Raw genomic sequence first — 25,110 nt, 5'->3', positions numbered from 1 at the left:
CTCTTTCAAAAAGGCAGTCATAGTTTTTTGGATTTCGTACACCATACTTACATCATGTTTGAGGTCATCAGATATGATGCAAAAAGGCAGAACAAGCTTTTTGCCAGTTGCATCCTTGCAGTGAATGATTACAGGATGAATAGTGCATGAATCTGAGGTCCAGTAGTAACCTTGGGCTTCCTCTTGTATTGTGAAAGCATAATTTTCACTGAAGTCCATTGAAATTACAGCTACATTGGAAAGAGCTGTTTCCTTTAAAATTTTAAAAGTAGATGCTTGTGATTTGGCAATTTAAGAATGAGGTATTAATTTGTTTAGTTTTTCAACTAATGTTTCTATCAATTCAACAACAGAGCTGGAACACCTTATCATTTCAGTTCGATCTGTGGAAACCCACAGACTGAACTCAATAACGTCTTCATTGTCATATTCTTCAAACTTTGTCTGTATAAAATGGACAAGGTTATCTTTTGATGAACATTTGTCACAATGCCTTAACATAAATTCTCTTGTTGCTCCTTCACAAACCATTAGCAATATCAGTTCTTTGTAATCTTCCTCTATGCCGGCTCCATGAATCAATAAAATAACATTCTGGTGTATTGTGCACACGCATACTAAGTGTGTGCCACTAGATGCAGCTAAAATGCACCATTTATGTCTCAAGAAACAGAATTTTGAAAAACCTATTTTCAAATGAGGATGCTCCCATTTAAAAGTTGAGTATAGCTCAGAAAGATTACACAAAATCAAACGCCTTCTCTCATAAACCTTTTTTCCTATACTCACGACATCCTTCATCCCTGGCGGAATTCTACAATGTTCATCACTCTGATAAATTGTTTCACTAAATCAATAGTTTCAAGGCTTAGCTGTTTCCCTTGCTTAGGGACTGGTTCGCCTAAAAAACCCTTGTCATTAAACACTTGTTGAGCCTTACGAACAGAATAATCAGATGTGTTAAAAGTTTCTTTTATTTTTTTTCTTGACCACAACAGAGAAGCTGGTTATTGTCAACATTTGAATGTGTTTTTTTCTTGATGCACCTATAATTTCCTTTTTAATAATGTTCACTAGTTTATCCATGTCTTCACTGTTCTGCAACATACTTTTTTCCAACAAGTTTTTTTCTTCTGGTAGATCAATTTCAAGAACAGTTTCAATTTTTGATTTTACTTTTTCATGAACTTTTTGTAGCTTTTCTTTAGCATAATGTGATTTGCTATGATGACCAAGTGCATGTAATTTCATTGGTGAACATCCAATTTCATGAAAGGAAGAATTTAGCTCGTCAATTGCAGTATTTTTTTGAAGTTGGTTTAGTTAATCTCTAAATGTTAGTCCTATATCCTTTGTTTGTCCATTCTCGTGCTCATCATTACTTTAAACCTTGTCAGCTTCTTTATCTTTTAAAAGTTTATTCCTGCAAAACATACAAAGTTTCTGACCAGGTTTAACCTTGTACCCTTTTGATAAGATGATTCTACTCTGTTGTACAGTTAAAACACGAAGTGCTTTTTTAATAACAGTTTTATGTCTTTTGAAAGGATCAAAACACACCTTTTTTTGTAAAAATTCATACTTCTTTAAAAACACACTTTCATGGTGAAGGCAAACAGTTGTTAACTTGTTGGATTCACATCTTAATATCAAAAGATTCAAATCTTCTTCAGAAAGTTTTTCAATACCTTGTATAGACTTGTCCTTGACATAGTGTAACAGATGGCAATCACTTTCAGTAGTTTCTCCAACACTGCACTTTTTATCCATTGTTCAACAAAACATAACAACAATGCACTTTGGTACTCACTTAGTTTAATAAAAACACATAAATACTATCAATAACACTCATGTACTGAAATGCTTAATTGACTGTTATGTATACGCACCAATCTTACTTCTTTAATGGCAACTGCCTGTTACGGACTGACATGGAAGTTATATTAAATAATGCTGCTGTGAGGGGAAGGCAGGTTCGGACATGCACAAGGTCACACACAGCCCGCCTTATTCTCTCTCTATGCATGGATTGTATCAATTGCTGGCCTTCATGCTTATCTCCTGGGAAGATCTTGCATCTGGATTTGGGAGAGGGTGAGCACAGAAGATGGGGGAAGGGGTGTGTGAAGTCCGCAGCCAGGCACAAACCCAAAAAATAGGTCAACTACACTGGCAGTTGTTAACGTATTTGCGAGTGGAAAATGAGCAGGATGGTGTCATGGCACCAATGCAGGGCTTTGACAGCATGGGCAACAGGAAGCAGCAAGTACGGTAATTTATTTAATAAAAAAAGCGTGTGGGATACCAAAAGGAAAATATGGTATTTTAATCATTTGTATATAATTAAGAAACACAGGCAGGCAAATAGCGGCCAAAGCAGCTTTTTAACCAAAATTAAATAATTAACTCATTTTTGTGTTTTGAAGTGAAAACAATTATCAAAGGAGTAAAAAAACCACGAATCTTACTGTTTAATGTGGTAGAAAATATCTTTTAGAACAAAAACAAAACAGAGATTTCATGATTATCCTTTTCCCTTTATGAGATTTACCATTTTCTTAAAACTCTACATTTTGTTTCGATAATCATAAAAATTACACTTTGAGATTTTTTATGGTTCCAAATAAACACTTAGTAGTTTTGTTCATTTTTTATATTATTCCTGCAACATTGATCCAAATTTAAAAATTTTTTCAGACAAAATGGTTATTAAATAAAAAAAAAATATATGAATTTTTTTCCATCGGACAACACATCTAGTTAACGGCGGCCAGATGATTAAAATTCCAATAATCCATAAACTTTAAGGGGCTGTAAAGTTTAAACCACTAGAAATAGAGCAAAATAAATTGGTATGGTTACTTACATCAATAAATTGAACAACCATGCCAAGTTTCGTCATAATCTGAGACGGTGGGTGTCAAAAATAGTTTTTTTTGGTTGATTTGGTATGGAATGACCCAGCCCGTGTGCAGCGAGGCCCTTTTCCCCCAATATAAATAAAATGCACGTAATTACGTCCCCTCTCAGTGGGGGTTACGCTATATGTGGAGACAATAAAATAAGGTAGGCTCTCGAATGTGGCCCACATGCCTCAGTCTGTGTGTTCTCTCTTCACGTGGTCACCCGCACAAAAAGAAACTGAGATGTTGATTCAATACTTTTATTGATGTTGCTCGTCTGTACATTCTACACGTTATCACTGTTAATAAGAGCCGTTGGCACGGATTGGTATAAGGGTGGTCCAGGCACCAGTACTGGACTGCCTTAGAGTTTGTATAATATGACCAGAATTTTCCTAGCAAATTAAATAAAACTTAAGTAAAACAGCCTACTGACGGAGGTAAGCCCTGGAGTTAAAAGAAAGTGATTGATATGAATGAAGTAGGCAGATGGACAGGATGAGTGATAGTACCGAGTTTCAGACGAAGGGTGCGTGAAGCTCCTTATATCGTGCAACTGCAGCGACAGACTGGCTCCTCCCAGCGTGCCCTCGAGGCGGGCTCACAACTCACATCTGGCCAATGTCCGTTACACATATGTATTTAAATAAAGCGTGCCACCGAGAAAATAAATGAATACACATAAACCATTAATTAAATTAGCCTACTGGCTGCAAACAATAACATTACATAACTAATTGGTTTAAACTAATTTAATATTTACTTATAGTCTGCCTCTGGAATGTTTGTCCTTGCTTGGAATCGTTTGGGCCACGGATTATTTTTTATGTTACACTTTAAAAAGCCTGTCTTGAAGCAATTACTCCATCTGCTGGAACATAAAACACTGTAGGGAAGAAATAAGCAAGTTACAATGAATTAGGCAGGCATCGATAAGGGAGCGAAGCACAGATGTCGCACCGGTGGGTGTGGGCCGACACATGCTCACACACATACACCTTGGCGGGTGGTTTGAAATGCCGGGGTCACAGAGAGTGGTGGCAGAAGGAGGAGGCCTGCAGCGGGCGAGGAGGGAGGGGGTGACACATCGGGCTCAGAAGGGCGTAGCCCGGGACAATGTTAGATATTTAGAAATAAGAACAAATACAATAATAACATTAAATAAACAATAAAAATTAGGTCAGTAACCAAAATAAAAAGCAAATACAAACATAGATAATACTTAAATGCATAATAAAAAAGTTATATACTGACATAAATAAAGTTAACAGAGGAAAAAAAAATTATTAAATATATAATATACACCACTATGGTTTTATAACAGTGCAGTAAAAGTGAGAAACGAAAGAAACAATGTGTATTTATGGTTGGGAAGGTGCTACAATTTTTTTGAGATTTAATTTATTACTAAAAAGAAGGAAAAAAACACTGATATTTATTAAAATTGTTTATAGGTCTATACATAAGATTTTTATGTTTACTTAATGTAAACACCCCAGACCACCTCGGCTAGTTCAAAATTTGGTCAGAAATGGGCCATACATAAAACTCTTGCAAAAACATGATTTGGGCACTGAAAATTGTTGAAGTTCGATTTGTGTATTGAAATAATGTCTCTCATACACCAAATTGATTTTAACGTATTTGTATTGATACTTGAAAAAATCCACAGTCGTGTCTGCTATCTTGCGACCACACAAAGAAGTACATTTAGAGTATAAAACTTTAGCACATTATCTCTTTCCAGACTTCCACAATAACACATAACTGTTCCCAGGTGCCGAAAGAAAATTATTATAGTTCACATTAATGTCCCGTGGTTAAACATGAACTCACTCACAGTACGAAGCTGCAGAACTACGTCCTCGGAACCAAGCCGCGATCACTTGAGCCTTATTTTTGGGTGATTACCGACGACTGTGGTCGAAAATTCTAATTGCAAAGTCCGAGTGATAAAAGCAGGTTGATCTTACATGGTGAGCCCGGACCACAGCCGCGAAATATTCTATAAACTAACATAATCTTTTACTTTGTGACCCACTGCCCAACATGCGGCCTATCGGTACCTCGTCCAGACAATGACTGACGAAACTCAACACATCACCAAGCTTGCGAAAAAATCTACTTAGCTGGGGACTTTCCCGAAAAACTAACCTTACCATTGGCTACATTTATTCTTACAATAATTATTTAGTACCTCCCCTCTTTAAGGGCTTCCCCTCACTCAGTCACATGTCTCTGTCCCTCTTTTACACATTCTGTCTCTTTCCAATTCAACACAGAATTCCTGGATTCCCCCGTCCAATGATGATGCCTGCCCTCGCACAAAGAACTGGCCATGCTACAAAAATGACAATGGAAAATTACACTATCTCACATTTTACGAACAAAGACATATAAACAATACTGAAGAATTATATGAAACCATCTAAAAACTGGAATAGGTAGGCCAAACGAAGTAAAAATCCAGTTAAATGACTTTTTCATAGTTAAATAAACTGACTATCAGAAACATCAAAAAAGCATGAAAAAATTTAAATTATGATTATAAAACAATTGGTAAACACATAAATGCTTCTTAGTAAGAATAATAAGCTGTTACTTAAATTATATAAACTAGAACTACATTTACTACAAGATTGACGTTGAACGGGGCTACGCCCTCTGTAAGCCCGATGTGCCTCACGCCACTGCCGACCCCCTCTCCTCCCACCGACACTAGGGTTCTGCGAATATTCGAAATTTCTGAATTAGAGTTCGAATTTTTTGATATTCGATTCGTCAATTCGAATTGAATTCATTTTACAATAATTTGACTTGCAAAATCTGGCCCGGATACACTAATATAAGTCTCCCTCCCCCCCCCACCCCCATGATTAAAAGAAATGTAAATGGACGATTACATCTTCCACTTACAAAAATTATACAGCGAAACCCCTTATTTACGTTACCGTTATTTACGTTTTCCCGTTATTTGAACCAATTATTTTCTGTCCCGTTTTAACCTCATTTGATGTAATGCAATAAATTCCCGTTTTTTACAACGCGCCTATTGCTTTACGCAGTTTATGCCATTCGTTCTGATAAAACTGCATACTAACTTTATTAATCCTATTACAAAGTAATCTGATGTGTAAATCGTGTTTTAAAGACTTTTTAAAAGTTATAAACTTCATCTTTAACGTCTCGGGAGTCGCTTTATACTGCTTATAAAAACGTTAGCAGCGCCAGTTTGGTTGTGTTGATTCCTGTATTCCCGTATAGAGCGCGCGCACGTAGTCGAAGATTGATATGGATAGCTCACAGACTCCATGCACGCGTGCGCTCTGTCAGGAACCGAGTTAACCTGCACGATCGTTATGTGTATAGTTCCAAATCATTTTCTTGTTACGGGTTTCTTTTTTTTTTACGTTGAATAAAATGGTTTTATTGCATCACTCATTAATTTAAATTATTTGGCGTGCTTTCACAAAGTCTACTTTTTATTTTTTAAATAAACATACTTTTCATGAATAGGTTTTATTTTTATGGATTACTTTACATTTTTTTTTGCATAATAGTAGCACCCACGGTCTCACCCCTAATTTTTAAACTTGATTTTAGAATAAAATGTGCAATTCTTAAGCGATAAAACGGTAAATTTATTTTTTTGTACAACTTCCTTATGCTGTGATATTTTTATTATTATTTTTATCCTTGAAAGTCAAACATGCTAAATAAAGTAAACTGTGATACTTTTTATGGTCTTCCCTTTATTTACACTTTCCCGCTTTTTTAATTAATTTTTTTTCAATTTTCTTTTTATATTCTCAAATTCGATTAAAAAAAAATTCGAAACTCGTGATTTTTCTTGAAATTCGATTCAAATTCGATTTGAACTGAAAAATCACACTTCGCAGATGTCTAACCGACACCCTCTATTTCAAACTTCCCGCCAACAAGCGCGTGTGGGCGTGTGTCCGGTCGCACTGCGCGAACCCTTTCGGCGCCCACTCTAACTGGAGCAGTGGAGACTGTATATTTTATAACTAATGTAATTCTTAAATATCTGTAATATGTAATTCTTAAATCTTAATTAATTTGCAATTTTTAAAAGGTTTTAATAGTTATGTTTAACTGTCTTTAATAATATTTAATATTATTGCACTTCCTGAGGCCATGTCACCCGGGGCCCGGGACAGTCTCTTCTGTTTGCCGTGCAGGGTAGGACGCATCTCAGCACCTCGTCGACTTCAACTTTTGCTAGTAACCAACCTTCGAGGCCTACCCAGGCGGCAGACTGTTTAACTTAATTAATTAAAGCTCCCCGGAGCGTTTTCCATTAATCGCGGACTTATACTTTCGGAGCCAGGCCACGCGGTGTCCTGGTCAGCAAGAAACCTGGACTATGTGCTGTTTTCTGTGTGCGTCTTGAGTGTACGTGTCGGCGCCAATAAAGCTCAATATTCACCAGACTCGTTGCACTTAATTCCCGACCACGAGTTTCCCAGCACAGAGACGGAGGTGTGTGGGGCGCCTAAAGACCCCACGAGCAGTAACATAGCGTGCCCGCCGCTGAGAGCGGGCAGGTGAGTGCTAGCAGGGGGAAGTCGAGCCTAGCTCCACGTGGGTCACGTCACGGCCCTGGGACAGAGTCTGTAGCCGGGTCCACGTGCCCATCCACGTGGTGGCGCCCGAGGTATAAACGTACAATTCGAAAACCCCCCTCACGACAAGATAACCTAATATATTGTAAATTAAACTATTTATCAAGTGTGAAGGGCAGTAACCTGGGTTGCGTACAACAGTAACGGAGGCTTCCGACTGTTGAAAGTTGGAATTTTTATGCCAGTAGTTTCGAGCAGATAAGGACAGTTTAATTTGTAATTGTAACAGTTACTAAGAAACATAGAAAATTAGTATATCTCTTCTGGCTTTAAGAGAACCAGGCAATAATTTGTGTCAACAGTCATTCCATATTGCATTTTAAGTTTTATGAATTTAGAAAATTTTATTTTCACTTGGTTAATTTTTTCGAAATGAGTGTTGTTAGTACTGTCCTATATTATAGATCCTAGTTTGGATCTAATTAGAGCTATATAGAGAGATATAGTGGAATCAACATTAGTAGCATTGAAAGTAATGTACTCAATTATTCCGAGTATTGTATTGGAATAAGATTATAAGTGATTGAATGTGAAGATGGAAAAATAACTTGAAATCAAGTAAAATACCTACATATTTTATGTAGGTAGAACAAACAAACTCAACAAAAGATAGTACGATTTGTACTATAACATATGAAATAGTCATACAAACACTTTCAATAATGGCTCTGACTTGATAGAAAATTGGGCTAGATAATACACGCAATAAATAAATATTAAATGTTTCAAGTAATATCTCTAAATCTTCCGTGTCAGTTTGTTTGTATCTTGTTAGTATGCTTGAAGGGTGGGCAACTTATTAACACAAATGTGCAATCTTAAATTTAGAGTTAGTGTTTGATATTCAAATGTTAATATAATAGTTTGTACATTCAGTTATTTCAATGAAAAATAGTTTGCATTTGCCATTACTCGTATAAAATTATGTTAAAGTTTCACTATTTTTAATTAAATGACTTGGTGTCATTGTCTGTTTTAATCATGGAGGCTATGGTATAGCAGAGACTTTCGGTGCCCTCTTCTATAGGAATCACCCCCACACACAATATGTTTGAGTATTGCCCCTTTATACCCCTTGTATGCCGGTCGGTCGACTGTCAGTGCCGGTTGGTTGTCTGCCGGTAATGGTCACTCTACTTGTGCGCTCCCGCTTTTGCAGTTACTAACTGTTAGTGGTTAGGCCCGCGAGAATCGCGGGCTATGTTTAAAATGGATGTGTAGTATTCCTAATAAGGATCTTTTCGTGCACTAAAGTAAATGAAATGTAGAGAAGAATAATAATTTGTTGTTAAAAATTAAAGTCCTGAAGTCAATACAACCACAAACGAATGGAAAAAAAATCTAAGTCCGAAATAACAACCACGAACGAATGGAATAAAAAAAACAAAGTCCGAAATAACAACAACCACGAACGAATGGAATAAAAAAAAAAGTCCGAAAATGTGAACAACCACGGACGAATTGTGATAAAAAATAAACAAAGTCCGAAAATGCGAACAACCACGAACAAATTGTGATAAAAAAATAAACAAAGTCCGAAAATGCGAACAACCACGAACGAATTGTGATAAAAAAATAAACAAAGTCCGAAAATGTGAACAACCACGAACGATGTTGAGAAAGGGGGAAAGGAAGGATGTTGGAAAGGATGAAGATTGAAGGAGATGAAAGAATGGGAAGGTTTTATTCGGTGTCGTATATAAATGAAATATACCCACCTTTGAAGTTAGAAGAAAGTGCAGCGCTCCCAGGAACACCTCCACATGTCGGATCCAGCACACAGAGGCGTAGTCCAGCAGAGTCTTGAAGAAGGTCACCGAAGAGGTCGTGATTTAGTAGAAGTTTAAGCTGAGAAATGATACAGCAGCAGGAAAAGAAGTGTGAATTGCAATGGCATGTTTTAGAAGAAAGGAAAGGAATATTTTTTAATGTTAATACTTGGGGTAAGGAAATAAAGGAAACTTTTTAGGAAGTAGGTAAATTAGGAGAGCACTTCAGGATACACGACATTGCGTGTGAAGTGTCTGCCACGGTGCACAGGCTAAAAGGCAAGTTCAGAAGGAAGTTTAGCAAGCACAGAAATAGCATCGAAGCGCTTGGCTCTCGACAAAGCCACATAAAGTTGGCCATGACTGAAGACTGGATGAGGAAGGTAGAGGCCCACCCGCTCGAATGTCTGTCCTTGGCTTTTGTTGATGGTCATAGCAAAAGCCAACCGAATAGGAAACTGCGTGCGAGAGAAGATGAAAAGAAAATCTGCAGCAGAAGATGTAAGCTTTAAGCGTGGAATATAGGCTCTTTCACCTTTGAAGGATCCATTTATAATTTTTGCATCAATTACATAGTTCGACATGCGAACAAAGATGCACCTTGTCCCATTGCAAAGACCATGCTTGGGATCTAGATTTCGGATAAGCATGATGCATGATCCAACAGCAAGGGTCAAAGAGTGAGGAGGAAGGGAAGCAAGTGTGAGTGTGTTTAACAACTCGACAGGCACATTCATCCCTCCTTCTGCTGTCTCCTCCAGCCTGTCAAAGCTCTTGTATGTACGTGATTCCGTACGTAATCGGGACACCATCTGTTTGTTGATGACATCAACATCCTCATTTTTTGGACACAGTATCGCCCGGCTGCTGACGACCTGCAATCATACGTACAACAATGATAGTAACACAGCATAAAGCTTACACATGCCATGTATATTGGAAAGGAAGATGCGCAGACGTACCTCTTCGGTGAGACCTTCGGTACCGAACACAACCGAACAGATGTCCGCATCGTCCTGTAGCACCATCGTACTCGGGATCTCGATGAAGTCTTCGGGCAGATCTGCGATGAGTGGTGTTAGCCCGTCTCCCACTCGCATGAGGAAGTCTTGGAACTCCTCCTGGCCTTGGTCTGCCCTCATGTTGACTCTCAGGCTGAACTGCCTGAAGGAAGGCCACAATGGAGAGTTCTTGATGCAGGCATTGACCTGATCGGCCCGACCACCGTGCTGAACCACAGGCAGGACCTGCCTGAAGTCTCCTCCGAGCAGCAGAACTTTGCCACCAAACTTGGTGCGGTCATTGTTGGTGATGTCTCTTAGCAATGCATCCACTTGGTGAAGTGCATGCTTAGGTGCCATAGGAGCCTCGTCCCAGATGATGAGACTGCAGGCTCGAAGAAGCTCAGCTTCTTTAGACTGATGAGAAATGTTACAAACTGAGTCATTGGTTAAGGGCACACTAAATTTGAAAAGAGAGTGAGAAGTGGTACCCCCTGTAAGTAGGATGGAAGCGATTCCAGTCCAGGCAACAGGACAAACGACCTTGCCTTGAGCCCGAAGGCTATGTATGAGACAGTTGTAGAGGAACGTCTTCCCAGAACCTCCAGGACCATCCAAGAAATAAGCTCTGCAGCGAGGTTCTTCGCAAGATTCAGACTCAAAAACAGCAGCCATGATGTGTTCGTAAACAGCTCGCTGATCCACATTGAGAAGGCACGACATGCGCTCCGCTTCCGTTCTCTCCACATCTACATCAAATTGCGGCATGTCGTGAACACGTCCCTCATCGGGCGAAGGAAGGCCATAGTCGGCCAGACTTTTGTTGAAGTAGGAAAGCCGTGAGCCGTGTTGCCTGAGCCGAGCATACAAATGCAGAGGATCCGATAGGTTGCAGTGAAATAGAATGTGGGCAAAGAATACCCGTAGGCGCGAAGGAACACACCAAGTCGCCGCTTGGAATAACGTCAGCTCGTAGATGTCGTCCCGGTCGAGAAGAAGAAGAGCTTGGCATGCATCTTTATAGGCTGTAACTGTTAGTTAATGTTGTACCATATAAAAAGTTGTTTTACTGTTCCTTTGAACCCTTAGAGGGGGGTTCAAGTTACTGCATCTCGTAACTTTCATTAGATGTCACAATATTATATGGATATAAGAGAGTCTGTTTATATCGTCACTATCAATAGTGGAGCATGTATTAGGTTCAATACACAGTTGCAAACGCAAATAAATATTGTTTGTAAATAAGTAACACACTATCTGTGTGATAGTTTTAGCACAATGGAACTAAAACTTCAATATTAGTTATTTATATAGTTACTAAAATTTAAATTCAATTTTTTTTTTACCAATGACATGAAAATACAAAAAAATTCCACAATAAAATAAAACAGGAAATTTCCTATAAATTTGTGTGCCATCACAGTTCTCTGCAAATAATAATAAAAAAAAGAACATCAAAATAAAAAAAATAGTACTTATTTTGGTACATACAGAATATTTTAGAAATGTTTTAAAATACATTTTTCATTATTTAAGACCAATGTTATTGTTATAGAAATTCATTTATTATAGTAAGTGGACTTAAATTATTTCTCTTGATGGAAGTCTTAGTTCTTAATACTTATTATATATTAGTTCTGTTTATTCCAATGAAGTATATAGTTAAATTTCCTTCAAAATTAATATTCTTTCTGTGCAGCTATTATTTTTTTAGGGTGATTCCATGTCATATCAGCACACACTTTCTACTGACTCTCTTAGATTTTAATAATTTTTGTTTATATTTTATCTGTGTAGGTACAGTAAATGAAGATTATTTTCTTTATATTTTTTAAATGAGTGGATTTAAAAAATAAAAAAAAATACAAAATTTACATAACCCAAATTTTGCATGTTTCTGATATAGAAAAAATATTGGTCATTCGGGAATGGTTTATGTTAGAAAGCTCAAATTGGTCCCATTTTATAGCTTTTTTAATGGGCTTTCATATGATGTACATCTTGATAAGTGTTGATTCATTATAAACTACCAAAAAACTAGATGGAAAATTCCAAATTTGTTTTTCTCAAAGTAACAAAATAAAAATTTAAAAGAAATTTCAAAAAATTGGTTGCACTATTCTTATTTTACCTATTATTATTCATTTTGGGATTATTATGGGTTCATATGATGCATAAATCTATGGTATACATTACAAGCAGGTATTTAATGATTCTAATTTTTGTTCATTTATTTATTTTTGACCACTCTGAAGTACAAGTATTGATGTTTTAAGTACTCATATAAAAATAAATTTATAAAAATTTAAATTCATACTATTTATTAGTCTACAAACCAAATCTAACAGTAGCACTTACATAAATGATACAAGTAGGCTAACTTGGTATTCTGTATTGAAGTGCCTTCATTTCTCTTTGAATTAATGAAATATTTTTAAGGAATTTCAGTGCTTCGTTGTCAGAAAGATTGTATGTTTGGCCTAATGGAGTGACTGAGTGAACCTTGTACAGGATGTCTGCTGATGAAACCAGAGAATATCAGATGCTGTGGGATAAGAGATGGAGATATTCCTGCAGGGTGTAGAAATGTCAGTTTGACTTCATCTGCAGTTTCATCTTTTCCCACAACATAAGTCAGCCACCTATGTCACTGTAAACTGCTACAAAATAACCATATATCTCACTTAGCACTAGTATGTCGTCTTTAAATGCCACAGAACACTCAACCCCGGTTTCATCAAAAGAAAAGATTTTGCTAAAACTTCAATTTAACCTCTATTGGAATGTACTTTCATGGTACCAGGAATGGTACATGAATGACAAACTATTTGTCAAGAATTTTTCTGTTGCAATGTACTTTTTTGTATTGAAAAGGTAAAGTTAATACTCAAAATGTTTTCTTTTACCCAATCATAGAGTCTCTTAAACTTTCCTTCAAGCTAAGGAATTTATACTATTTGCATTCATCAGCTTAGTTAAAAAAACTACTCACTCTGCCTATAAAGTGCATCACTTAATGTCACTTTTAACTGGTGGTATGTATTTCATCATACTTCACATACCTGATAGATAAGTAATCACTTCATTTGTGCTTCTTTTCCTTCCTCCAGTTTAAAAAACACAGATTATGCAGTGAGGCACAAAACTGCTCTAAAGATTTGGTAATAAACATTTTGACACACATGACACATAAAATCAGTGAACACCCTCAAATGTGTCAAACACGTTTAGATGATGCAGGTATTATTTTTCTCTTTTTCTTTTATTGCCAAAATCTCTGCCATAGCCAGTCATTTCTTTTAGTGATAATGAGTGATAACAGTAACTTTACATAGTATCAGGTGAGCCTACTACCATTATTTATATAAATGCTGCCTTTTAAAATTAAGTAGCCTAATAAATAGTGAATGTATAAATTCTTATGAATTACTTTGTATATACATAATTAAAACATTAATATTCGTACTTCAGAGTGGTTAATATTAAATAACTGAACAAAAAAAAAGTTGTTTAAAATTATGTGCTCTGCACTCATTACACAGATTTAGGCCTCTTACCTCATAAACACATAATGATCCCAAAATGATGTCTAATGTGTAAAATAAAAATGGTGCAACAAATTTTTGGAAATATTAAAAAAAATTCTATGACAATAACTTTTTGAAAAAACCAAATTTAGAATTTTTCATCATATATTTTTTTTTTTAATGAAGGTATCCCAATTGAGTTATGTCATATGAAAGTCAATTAAAATAACTTTAAAATGGGACCAATTTGAGCTTTCTAACATCAATTGTTCCTGAATGACAAATATTTTTCTAGATCAGAAACATCCAAAATTGGGGTTATTATGTAAAGTTTTTAAATTATTAAAAAAACAAAAAAAAAATTACTAAAAAGGAAAAGAAATAACATTCATTTACATCACATAGGTAAACTATAAACCAAAAATCATTTAAATCTAAGAGAGTCAGGTTGAATTTAAATTGAAACTGTGCTGATTTGACATGAAATGGCCCTTAAAGAATACTAAAATTTATTTAAATGAACTTGTAAACCAGATATTAAATACTTTAAAGGGAATGCTTATGTTCTCAGTGGTTTCAGTATAAACATATAATTACATTTTTCCTTTAGGTATTCACACTTATCGTAACACAGAGATGAAATGATCACTCACTTATGATTCTTTATTGCAAAAAGATATTTGCATAAGAGTTGACACTGAAATTAAATTTTTCGCTGCACAGCAATACCGCGATTTAAATTACCAGAGTCTCTGGTCCGAATGGTTAACACGCGCAACGTTTTAAATCTAACAACAAGTATATTACACGCCCAAAATTCCTTAGACTAAGCAATGTCACAAGGAAGGGGGAGGGGTGTGACAGTGACATTGCTTGTTGCTGGAACGTTTGGGATTTGGCAAAGGGATAAGGGTCTCACCTGAGTGACAACATGTCTCAGATAGGGACAAGGTGTTATGGTTTTGTTTTTTTGATCGGTTTCACTTTTGAAACACAAGATTTTGGTGTTATTGTTTTTATTTTTATACATTGTGTTTATTCATGGAAATGGTGTCTTATTTAACAGATACAAAACAAAAATAGTTTTTAAATACTTATTTTGCCAAAACATTCTCATTTTGACTGATACATATTCCACTTATACAATAAAATAATTTATAATAAGCATGTCTAGAAAAGAACTAGGTACTCAGAAAAATAAAAATAAATTGGCAGATTTTTAAGTGTTTGAAAAATGAGTCAATGTGATTTACTTAATATATGTAACTAATAAGAGATACAGGGTCAAACAACATACATTTTGGTACAAAATTCATGCTAAATAAATACATTCAATAAATGTACAATAGTAAAAAAGTAACATTTTTGTGGTTTAAGTTGTGTCAAATTGCTGATTAATTTCATGTTTTTTAGTTACATTTCGGTGATAAATGGTATACCGTATTTACCCATGTACCACCCGCACATTTTTTCTGAAAAACAACATTCAAAAGTCGGGGTGCGGGTCATACACGAAATTTGAGGTTTTGGACAACAATGAAGACTGAAAAAATTGGATTTATAGTACATTACTGAATGCTGGACGCATTTATTACAATGAAAATACAGCGAAACCCCTTATTTACGTTACCGTTATTTACTTTTTCCCGATATTTGCACCATTTTATTTCGGTCCCGTTTTAACCTCATATGATGCAATGCAATAAATTGCCGTTGTTTACAACGCGCGTATAAACTGCTTCCCGCAATTTACGCGGTTTATTCTGAGATTAACGCTTTATAATTTAAATAATCGTAATACGACGTATTCTGATGTGTTTTCAAGACGTTTTTAAAAGTATTAAACTTTATCCGTAACGTGTCGGGAGTCGCTGTAATCCACCTATAAAACATAAACAGCGCCAGTTGGCATCATTCGGTATAGAGAGCGCGCACGTAGTCGAAGATCGATAGCGATAGCTCGCAAACTTCTTGCTATGCGCGCGCTCTGTTTACAACCGAGTTAACTATAACTGGCAACCCGCGCCATTTTATGCGTATCAATACAACTCACGATTTTGCTACAGGTTTTTTTACGTTGAATAAAATGGTTTTATGGCATCACTCATTATTTTTAATTATTTGGCACTACGAGCTTTATTTTTATTTGCAGGATGTTGCAACGGACTGAACAGTTGACGATTGTGGTTATTGCATACAAACATTTTAAAATTTATTTCACCAAATTTACGTCTGTTGTTTAGCAAAATTTATCTACTATTTTGACAATGAATATTACTGGGTTTTTTTTCTTAATATTTCATGCATTTGTGTTAGTAAAATTCTGTGCTGCAGTTATAAAGAGTTTTCTTTGTTGTTACAATGACAGACTCTTTTTCCCTATTTATGCTGGCACATGTAAATAGACATTACAGTGAAAACATTTTTTTTCCAGAGAGTATGTTGAAAATTTGGGGTGCGGGTCATACATGGGGGCGGGTGGTACATGGGTAAATACGGTATTATCGTGCAAATCGATGTTATTTGTTGTACTGACATGCTTGCTTTGTTATTTCGGTTTTAGCGCAATTCACCATATAATTTTGTCCCTACTCATAGAGTACCTAAATAAAGTACTGACTAGTACAGAGTGGACCCTAAATTCTATTGAATCTCCACATTTTAGTTCATAATTGTGCTACAATATTGCAAACTTGGCAAACATGAATGTGGGTTTGTTATGCTTTTAATTTACAAAACAGTGTCACGTATGTGTTATTCATAAACTATGTTTAAATGCTGTCCTATTTAAGTATACAGTAATGAGTCAAAATGTGTTCGAAATCTGCTTAGGGAAATTAAGAATTTTTTTCGTTAGCATGTGGGTAGCAGCCTTGCAATTTTTTTTCTATGGTTCTGTAACATTTTATTTAGCTGTAAAATGATGGGAGATTGAAGAAAAGCATTTCACTGTTATTTAGCCTTCTGTCCTTGTAGCAGAACACACACAGTTTATATCAAATCCAAGCATATTTTACAAAACTTCCTATCACTGAATGAGATACGTTACAGCAAGTATGCCAAGCACTTTCACCATGCCACGTTGTCTTTTTCATCTTGCCAAGACTAAACACGTGTAACACGTGATAAAAATTTATAGAATTTCTGTTTATTATATTTGAAAGTATTAAAATAAAATAGCTTAAAACTTTTATTTAGTTTTCCAAGGTTTGATTTAGCATTGAGCTATTAGAAAAAACTGGCTTCCTGCTTCCTATAGAGTCTCCATCCCCTGGCATGTCTTAATCTCAGACAGAATAACAGGATAACATTGACTTGGCTGATTTACATTTTTGTACTTGTGCTGACAGAGTTCTATGATGCCATCCATTTCCTCTGCCGACAAGAGTGCACAATCATCTCTGCTATCACTGTCAGTACTGCCTAAATTTTCTACTTCTTTGTCCATCTCAAAGTCAAAATGTACATCGTTGTTGTGAAAGTTGCAGAGATATTTATTATTAAAGTGTAAAAAGTGTGTTAATGCATCTTTCAGCCCGAGCACTTGTAAACAAAAGACTGCAACTTAGCAACAAATAAATATTTAAAACTTTTTTTAAGCTACTACAAACATATACTAGTAATAAAAACAGCAAAACAAACTGTGGACCGTCAAAAAAATTGATAACTTTTTGATATGATATAAATTTGAATTGGAAAAATCATATTTTGATTTTATATACATATATATCTTCTGGTCAAATATTTTATATTCTGAAATTTTCCTTTGGGACACAAAAAAATTTCAAATATTGAGACTTTTTCCGTGTACAGTAAGAACAGAGAACTTTGACCATTGCTCGTGGTGGTGGAGGGGGGAAATTGCACCCATCCTCCCCCCTCCTGGATCTGCTTCAGTTAGTGATTGAAGATTTTTTTTAACTTATATTAATTCGTAAACTTCCTGGTGCCAGATATTGCTGATAAAATATGTTAAAATGAATTAGTGTTTGTGATATAGCATAATAATAAACAGCAAAAAATTAAACTTTAGTTTCTTCAACCGATAAAAAGAAGTTATTTTAAGAAAACTTAAATTTAGAATTTTGTTTAATACTTCTTATGTTTGAGACTACTTATGTTCATATCATCATACATAAATTCTAGTGCAGAGTCAAATTTCCTTTACGACTGTGTATGAAATAACTATTAATGAAATACCCTTAACTAATGCTGTCAGAAAAGAAACACACATGCAATATACTTATTACTAAATATGAAACTGTTTTTGAAAGCTTTAAATTTAAGTAATAAAAATAAAGAAATACATAATGAATGTGATTAATCAGACAGCTAGGCTGGAATTGTTTTGAATTGGTTATTTTTACAAAGTGCTTACAATAACAGGCAGAAGTTTTTTCCATCATTATTTGTAACAATGTTCAAAATTTAGCATTGTTCATATTGTTGTTGGGAAAAAGTATTTTCTGAAGAACAGTTGTTATGGGTTAGCAAACACGCCAATGAAATAAAAGCATTTAGTTTTATTCTTCATTCATAAAATTAATTTTTTTTTTGTTAATGGGTAGTCGTATTCATTCCTTATTAGTTTGTAAAACTTTACTAGCATAAGAATCATAATATATATCCTAGAAGAAGAAATGTGCTTTTCCTTCAGAAATGCCATATTAATTTTTTTTTTCAATTATATTTACTAATAATAATTATCACTAGACATTTTACATTCAGCAGAATCTAATTTTTAAGAATATGTATTTGATGTTTCATGGTAGAAGTTCTTGCAAGTAAGAATATAAATAAGTTTTAATTTTTTAAAAAAGACCTTACAACAATTATCACCAAATTTTAAAATTTGGTTAGTTCATTATATTTTATATAAGTGCCAATTTTATGGATCAAATTTTCTTAATTGACAGTAATGAAATAAATGAACTAACAGTGTAGCAGCAAAATCTGCTTTTGGAAAAAAATCACAAACCAGTTAATTTCAATTGTTTATAATCTAGAAAAGGCTATGAGAATTAATCTTTGTGCCTTCCCAGTTTGCTAGGTTTTACAGCTGAATTGTAGCATGGGTGTAAATAGTGTCCAAACGTATGATATATGGGTTCTTATTTTCTCATAAAATTTTGAGTGTTTGAATTTGCTTAGTGACTGTAATACAAAATATTTGCATTGCTATCTTATAGATGCTCATGATTTGTATCATGACTGATCTTTCAGTGATAGAGCAAGTAAAAGAAAATGAAGCTGTGAAAATGATTCGAGTAAAGAGTGGTTTACTAAAAGTTTCTGATGCATATTTACAAATGGCCCGCAAATGCTTCGTGATTCATGAAGCATATTATGATGTGGCATCTCAGGTTCCTGATGTGGATGACAAAGACATCTATAAAGTAAAGCACACTGGTATGTATAAATACTGTTTAAAGTGGTGGTGGAATGAGTGTTGACAAAGTTATTCATCCTGCACCTTAATACATTCATACAAATTTGTGCGGTTAATAGATCACTTTTGAAAGTTCTTCTGTACCATCTTCCTGTCTAAGGTGTGTCAGTTCAGTCACATAATAGAATTAACATCATCAGGTCTAAAGACATGTTAAACATGTGAAAATAATACTGTTACTAGCACAAATGGGTTAAATTAAGCTAATTTTTACTTTAATTAATATAAAATGAAAATAAACCATTTTATTAGTACTCTAATCAAAACAGTATTACAATTTTTATACGGCTTAAATGGATAAAACTGCTTTTCTTACTTCACTCTAGTATATTTGATATGGGTAATATTATTTTTAATTTAGCACTGTCCTAAGTGTGCTTATTTTTCACATTTTCCATATGTTTTAAGCAGTTTTATGTGCTCCATTCATGTATGGTTTGATGCTTGCTCGGTTCTAATATTCAAATACTGTGTATTTGGAATATTTTGTTTTGTTTGTAGGTTTCAGGGAAGCAAGTGCAGCTGTAAATAGAGCTAAGGAAAAGATTAATATTCGTCCTTGTCGTCCACACTCAAGTATTTCTCCATCACTCCCAAGGACTCCGCCTCCTCCCTACTCTCCTCCTGCACAATCTTCATCTTGTCCGCAGCCCCCATATAATCCAGATTTCAGCCGGCTTTCATCCATGGCGGCGAACAGTAGTCCCGATGATTATCTCTCTCCTGTTAGCAGGTATGGCTCACAACCTCAGCACTTTGTACACCAGGTCTATGCATACATATCACTGAATACTGCTATGGTGCCGTGTTCATTTGCCAAGGTGGCCATGCCATTGGTGGTTTGAGCCCAGTGTCTGGCATGGCTCATCATTCATGAGCATTAAGTTGATACCTAAGTGGTTTCTTGACCATGCAGCTTAAAATCCTACCTTTACCTTTGCATTTTGTATCTCTTTTCCCAGCAAGCCATGAAGTTATGGCCAGTGATTCCCGCATAAATATTTATTAGGGTACTGTAATTTTCTATCACACAATTTACGAGGGTAAATAAAAAAGTTCATTTTAATTATTACTCAGAAACTAAGGGCAAGCTCTACTGACGAAAACTGGGTAAAATCATGGGGTGGACATGTAAGCCACTACTGTTCTTGCATGTCATCTTATACAACTGCTTTGGAGTGAATTTTAATTACTTCTTTATCATAAAGTGCTCAGAAATCCTAGACTCGTGTGCATTGGCTGAAAAAAAAATTCTTTTAATGACTTTCTCGTTTATTAAATAGACTAGCTATTAACCCGCTGCTTAGCCCGCACAATTTCAGGGTATTGCTGAAATCTTACCATTTAAAGAACAGTATGTGATTAATTCCAAATATTTTTACTAAAGAAATAGGCACAATAAATTATCAGGTGGAAAAGATTTAGTTCATAACAAAACTGTTTAAAAATTTGTCATACTAGGGTTGTAAGGGAACGAACAAATTAAATGTCAGAGTGGGCGCCACCACGTGATGTGGGCATGTGGACCCGGCGGAGACTCCCTTCAGGGCGTGACGTGACCCGTATAGGGCTAGGCCCGGTTCCCTTAGCACGCGATATCGCTCGAGTGGGCTCTTAAGGCGTCCCACACGCCTCGAGGTTCAGGAGCAGGGACATGTGGTCACTCGACTAAAAATCACAAGTTCGACGTACTCCTTTTATTTCAGCAACGTTACAACACGTCTCCAATTGCGCTACACCTACATACACTCAATGAAACTGTTAATAATGCCAACGGCGGGAGAGAATCAGTTTACAGGCTGACCAGGTCACCTCGTGGCCTGGCCTCGTTAGTTTAGGACGCGGTTCGTGATTAAATGTTTGAATTGAACTTAAATATTTATTAAAACGAGTCGGCCACCCGGAGTAGGCCTCGCAGATACAAAAAGGTTTTAAGATTTATAAAAAGTCCGGCGGATGTTAAGAGACCAGTTGATTAAGAAAAATATGAAGTTGCGCGGTGCTCACCAAGCATCCTACCCCAGGTGACGAACTGAAGCGACTGAAGAGGCCAGGGCAGCATGGCGGCCGGAAAGCGCTGGATTTACCGTTAGCCTCTCCTGTTATTTATTACCACTTATTTAACTAAAACAAATACACTAAAATTATATAATAAAATTATAACAAGGTTTCCTTATTTATTTATGTTGAGTATTATTTATTTTAATTAAAATTTTGGTTCTAACTGGTTGCGGGTAGTTCCATTGCCTGCGGCGTGGGGCGCTGCGCCGTCCTTACCAACTAGCACTGCAAACATAATCCTTAGGGAATATTAATTAAAGAAAAGACAAATAGCAATTACGTAAACATTAAAATTGAATGACAAAATAAAAGGGGTCGTGGCACAGACTCTAATCTCGCCTCTTGTTGGCACCTCACACGCACACACACACACCTGCACACGGGGCGGGAGGTTTGAAATAGAAGGTGGTGGTGGGAGGAGAGGGGTGTCGACGGCGTGAGCCCCGGTCTACGTAAAATTCTATTTTTTAAAGTGGTTATGTGTAAGCTTTTATGATTTTTAGTATAGATTAAGTATCTGATTTTATAACTCTAGTTTTAATGAGTTCAAGGATATATTTTACCTTGATACAATCACACCTTTTCATTTCTTTAGGTAGACAATTTAAAAAAGTGTTAAACACGTGCATATTTAATTTTAATTGGGTTTATGTCATAGTTTACACTTACACTTTAATTTATTATGGTTAAAGATATGCTTAGAACAATGAAATAATTCCACTTTATTACTAATACCTCCATTGTTTTAAGATATTTGATACAATCACATCTTTATTTTAACTTTACAGTACAGATATCAAATTTTTTATCTAATGTATTAAATGTTTTTTAGTTATCCTTAGTATTACTTAAACAAAATTCCAGAATTTTTACCCCTCTCCTTTCCCTATACCACAGGGATGCCTCTGAAAAAATTCCTAACTCAGTAAGTATGGCAATATCCGTTAACCAAATAAAACCAAATTCATCCTATTTTTTTTACTGCAGATGTGAACTCCCACATAATTATAATAAACTTACATTTATATTGAATTTATCTTGCCAATACTGGCTTAGTGGATTCCATAATTTTTTTTTTATTTTTTGAATTAATATTAATAATCCCTGTTACAACTTTGAACAATTCTTTTGAACAAACAGTTCCATGGATGAGAACCAATTATCTTCAATGATATTGTGATTGCTGTTGACAATGTGTTCCAAAAGTTTACTAGAAAAAAGTTACGTAACCCAGGAGGTGAGTTCAGAATGACCCCTGCATATAAAAATTTAATTACCTTTAGAAAATATGGGCTTACCATAGAACACCCTGATGTTCATATGGCTCAAAATCAACTGACTTGAAGGTATCAAGAGTTGCAGCTAGGTATGGTGATGGGGAAAAATATTTCATCAAATTAAGATTTTGATTGGATCATACAGACTCAGCCTCCTGGGTTATGGGATAAAACATGTTTTAAATTTGTTTTTCATATTTTTTATCTCACCTTTAAACTAAAAAGGTGTGTATTACTGTCCTACTTTGAACTTATAAAGTAAAAGTAGCTATAAATAAAAATCAATTTTAGGGTTATAAATTTCCGATAGACACTATGCTTGGGTTAGACATGTGTTTCTAGATAATTATTGACAATGCGGGCTTAGCTATAAGAATTGAACCTACCAATAAATTTTTTTTTTCATTTTTCAATAACATTGTTATTTTCTTGAGGTATTTTGTGATATTCAAAATAGTTTTCGACCTCTTCAGTGTGGTGAAGGCGATGAAGTCCTTAAAAACTCCTTAATTTGTGTTTGTCCAAGAGAGTACAAATCATGGTAGTTCTTAAATAAATTACACTTGCTGGCCCACAGTAAACTGTAAAAATTTCTTACTGGATTCTACGTCCTTTGATGTTTAATTTTATTCCTCTTTACTTTGCAATTGATTTGGGTCAGTTGTATTTGCATCTTCCATCCCTTGAGTAGCTAAGGTGGTGTTTTTAGTGTAGGGTCTCCAGGTGTTATCCCTATTGCAAACAGCATCCTTACCAGCCTTGTATTTCACTTCCTCCATGATGTTTCTTTAGTTTCAGCTTTGTTAGCACCATGCATTCAGCCAGCCCAATGGTAAATGGATGGAATAGTGGTGGTGTTATGAGCTTTATCCTATTCTTATCCAAAAAGGGCTCAGTTTTCTTGCAAAAAACATAGTGAAATTATCCTAAAGGTACCAAGTACTGAGGGGATTCAATAGCAGTTAAATACACCTGGCAGTTGATTTTAGTGGCTGATGACAGACACTGAGCATATCTTCCTCACCTCATATAACTGAGAATGAGCATCAACGACAACTATGAACACATGTCCCTTAAAAGGGGCCAAAAAAATTTGACATGAAGTTGCACTCAAAGTTTGGCTGCAGGCCTTCATGCAACATCCTTCAACTAAATGTTTGGTTCAATATTGTTGGTAGGTTTCACACTGCTCCAATATTTACCCTGTCTCTGTCCTTTCATAGCCATACATGTAGCTCCTGGCAAACACCTCTGACTTTATGCCATTGTGGGCAGCATGTAAGGTATCCAATAGCTTTCTCCCTACTGAAGGGATGATTACCCTATTGCCACAAAGTAGACAATCTATATACACTGATGACTCATGCTTTTTATTCTAGTGCTTCTGGAAGTCCTTCCCCTCATCATGTGATGTTTCACTTTAGTCAGTATGTTACATTCTGCTGTTAAACAAGCAAGAGCAGTTGCATGAACTGGTGAAGTGGGAATGGCCTGTAAAAACACATAATCCTGTGCAGCTATTTTAACTTCTCCAGCAAGCATAGGGTAGTCTGCTGAGAGCATCTTTATGATCTATCTTTTTCCATACTTGTAAACTACTTAGTAGTCCTGAATGGACAGCAATTAACTCCATTGTAATAGTTTTTATGGGGACAGGATGTTTAGGGTTGGGATCAAGCAAGCAAAATAGTGGTTTGTGATCTGTGAGAATGATGAAAGGTCTGGCTGTTACATACTGTCAAACCTTGGTCTCACCTATACGTGATTGCCAATTCTTCCTTATCTGAGAATAATTTCTCTTATGTATTTTTGAGGTATGATAACCAAAAGAGATTGATGCCTCCCTCCCATCTTCCATTATGTCCACAAATACTACTCCAACTCCATATTCTAAAGAATTTAATGAAAAAATAAGTGTGTTCTGTAAGTCCTAATCTGTGAGCACTTTTATTGCAGTAACTATTTGGCTTCTTAAAATATACTTTCTTTATACTGTGTTGGTTTCCAAGGTCTCCTTTGTTTAGTACCCTGTGGAGTGCACAGTGTTCCTACCCTTGTAGTCCTGACAGAAGTGTTTTCATAAGTCTTTGGAATATCGCTGATCAGGTGCTGAGGCCAAAAGCAAACGTTCTCACCCTAAACAACCCTTTCATTGTCTTTACTTGTTGCCATATGGCTTGCTGTCAGAGTTATTTAATATACACTAGTTTGGAAAGCCAACCTGTGTTGTTAGGAGGCTGTGTACAGATCCAGTGAGTAGAGCAAAAGAAAGAGGTGAAGGGAGTCCGGCCATATGGCAGGACAGCAAGGGTATATGAATATGCAATTACAAAAATTTAACAAGTTCGTCCCACAATATAACCTCAAATCAATCAAGAATAATAATCATCATCCGAATCCAAAAATATTCTAATAAGACTTTCATAATTCTAAACATTTTCAAATCTGTCAAGCTGCCAAATCTGTATTTGGCATGC

General features: G+C 35.6%; 1 protein-coding gene across 3 annotated transcripts in view; it reads left to right on the top strand.

Moving 5' to 3' along the window:
• The window catches only part of LOC134529287 (uncharacterized), a 107,298-nt gene that overhangs the window by 20,336 nt on the left and 61,852 nt on the right, over positions 1-25,110 (top strand). For all 3 annotated transcript variants that reach the window (XM_063363195.1, XM_063363196.1, XM_063363197.1), the window contains exons 4-5: positions 19,070-19,255; positions 19,797-20,028. In XM_063363195.1, coding sequence (XP_063219265.1) covers positions 19,070-19,255; positions 19,797-20,028 — 418 coding nt within the window. The remainder of the gene's footprint in view (positions 1-19,069; positions 19,256-19,796; positions 20,029-25,110) is intronic.

The sequence above is a fragment of the Bacillus rossius genome, chromosome 2, assembly GCF_032445375.1.
Source record: "Bacillus rossius redtenbacheri isolate Brsri chromosome 2, Brsri_v3, whole genome shotgun sequence".
In the NCBI taxonomy this organism is placed as follows: Eukaryota; Metazoa; Arthropoda; class Insecta; order Phasmatodea; family Bacillidae; genus Bacillus; species Bacillus rossius.
This window is presented reverse-complemented; position numbering and strand designations above follow the sequence as displayed.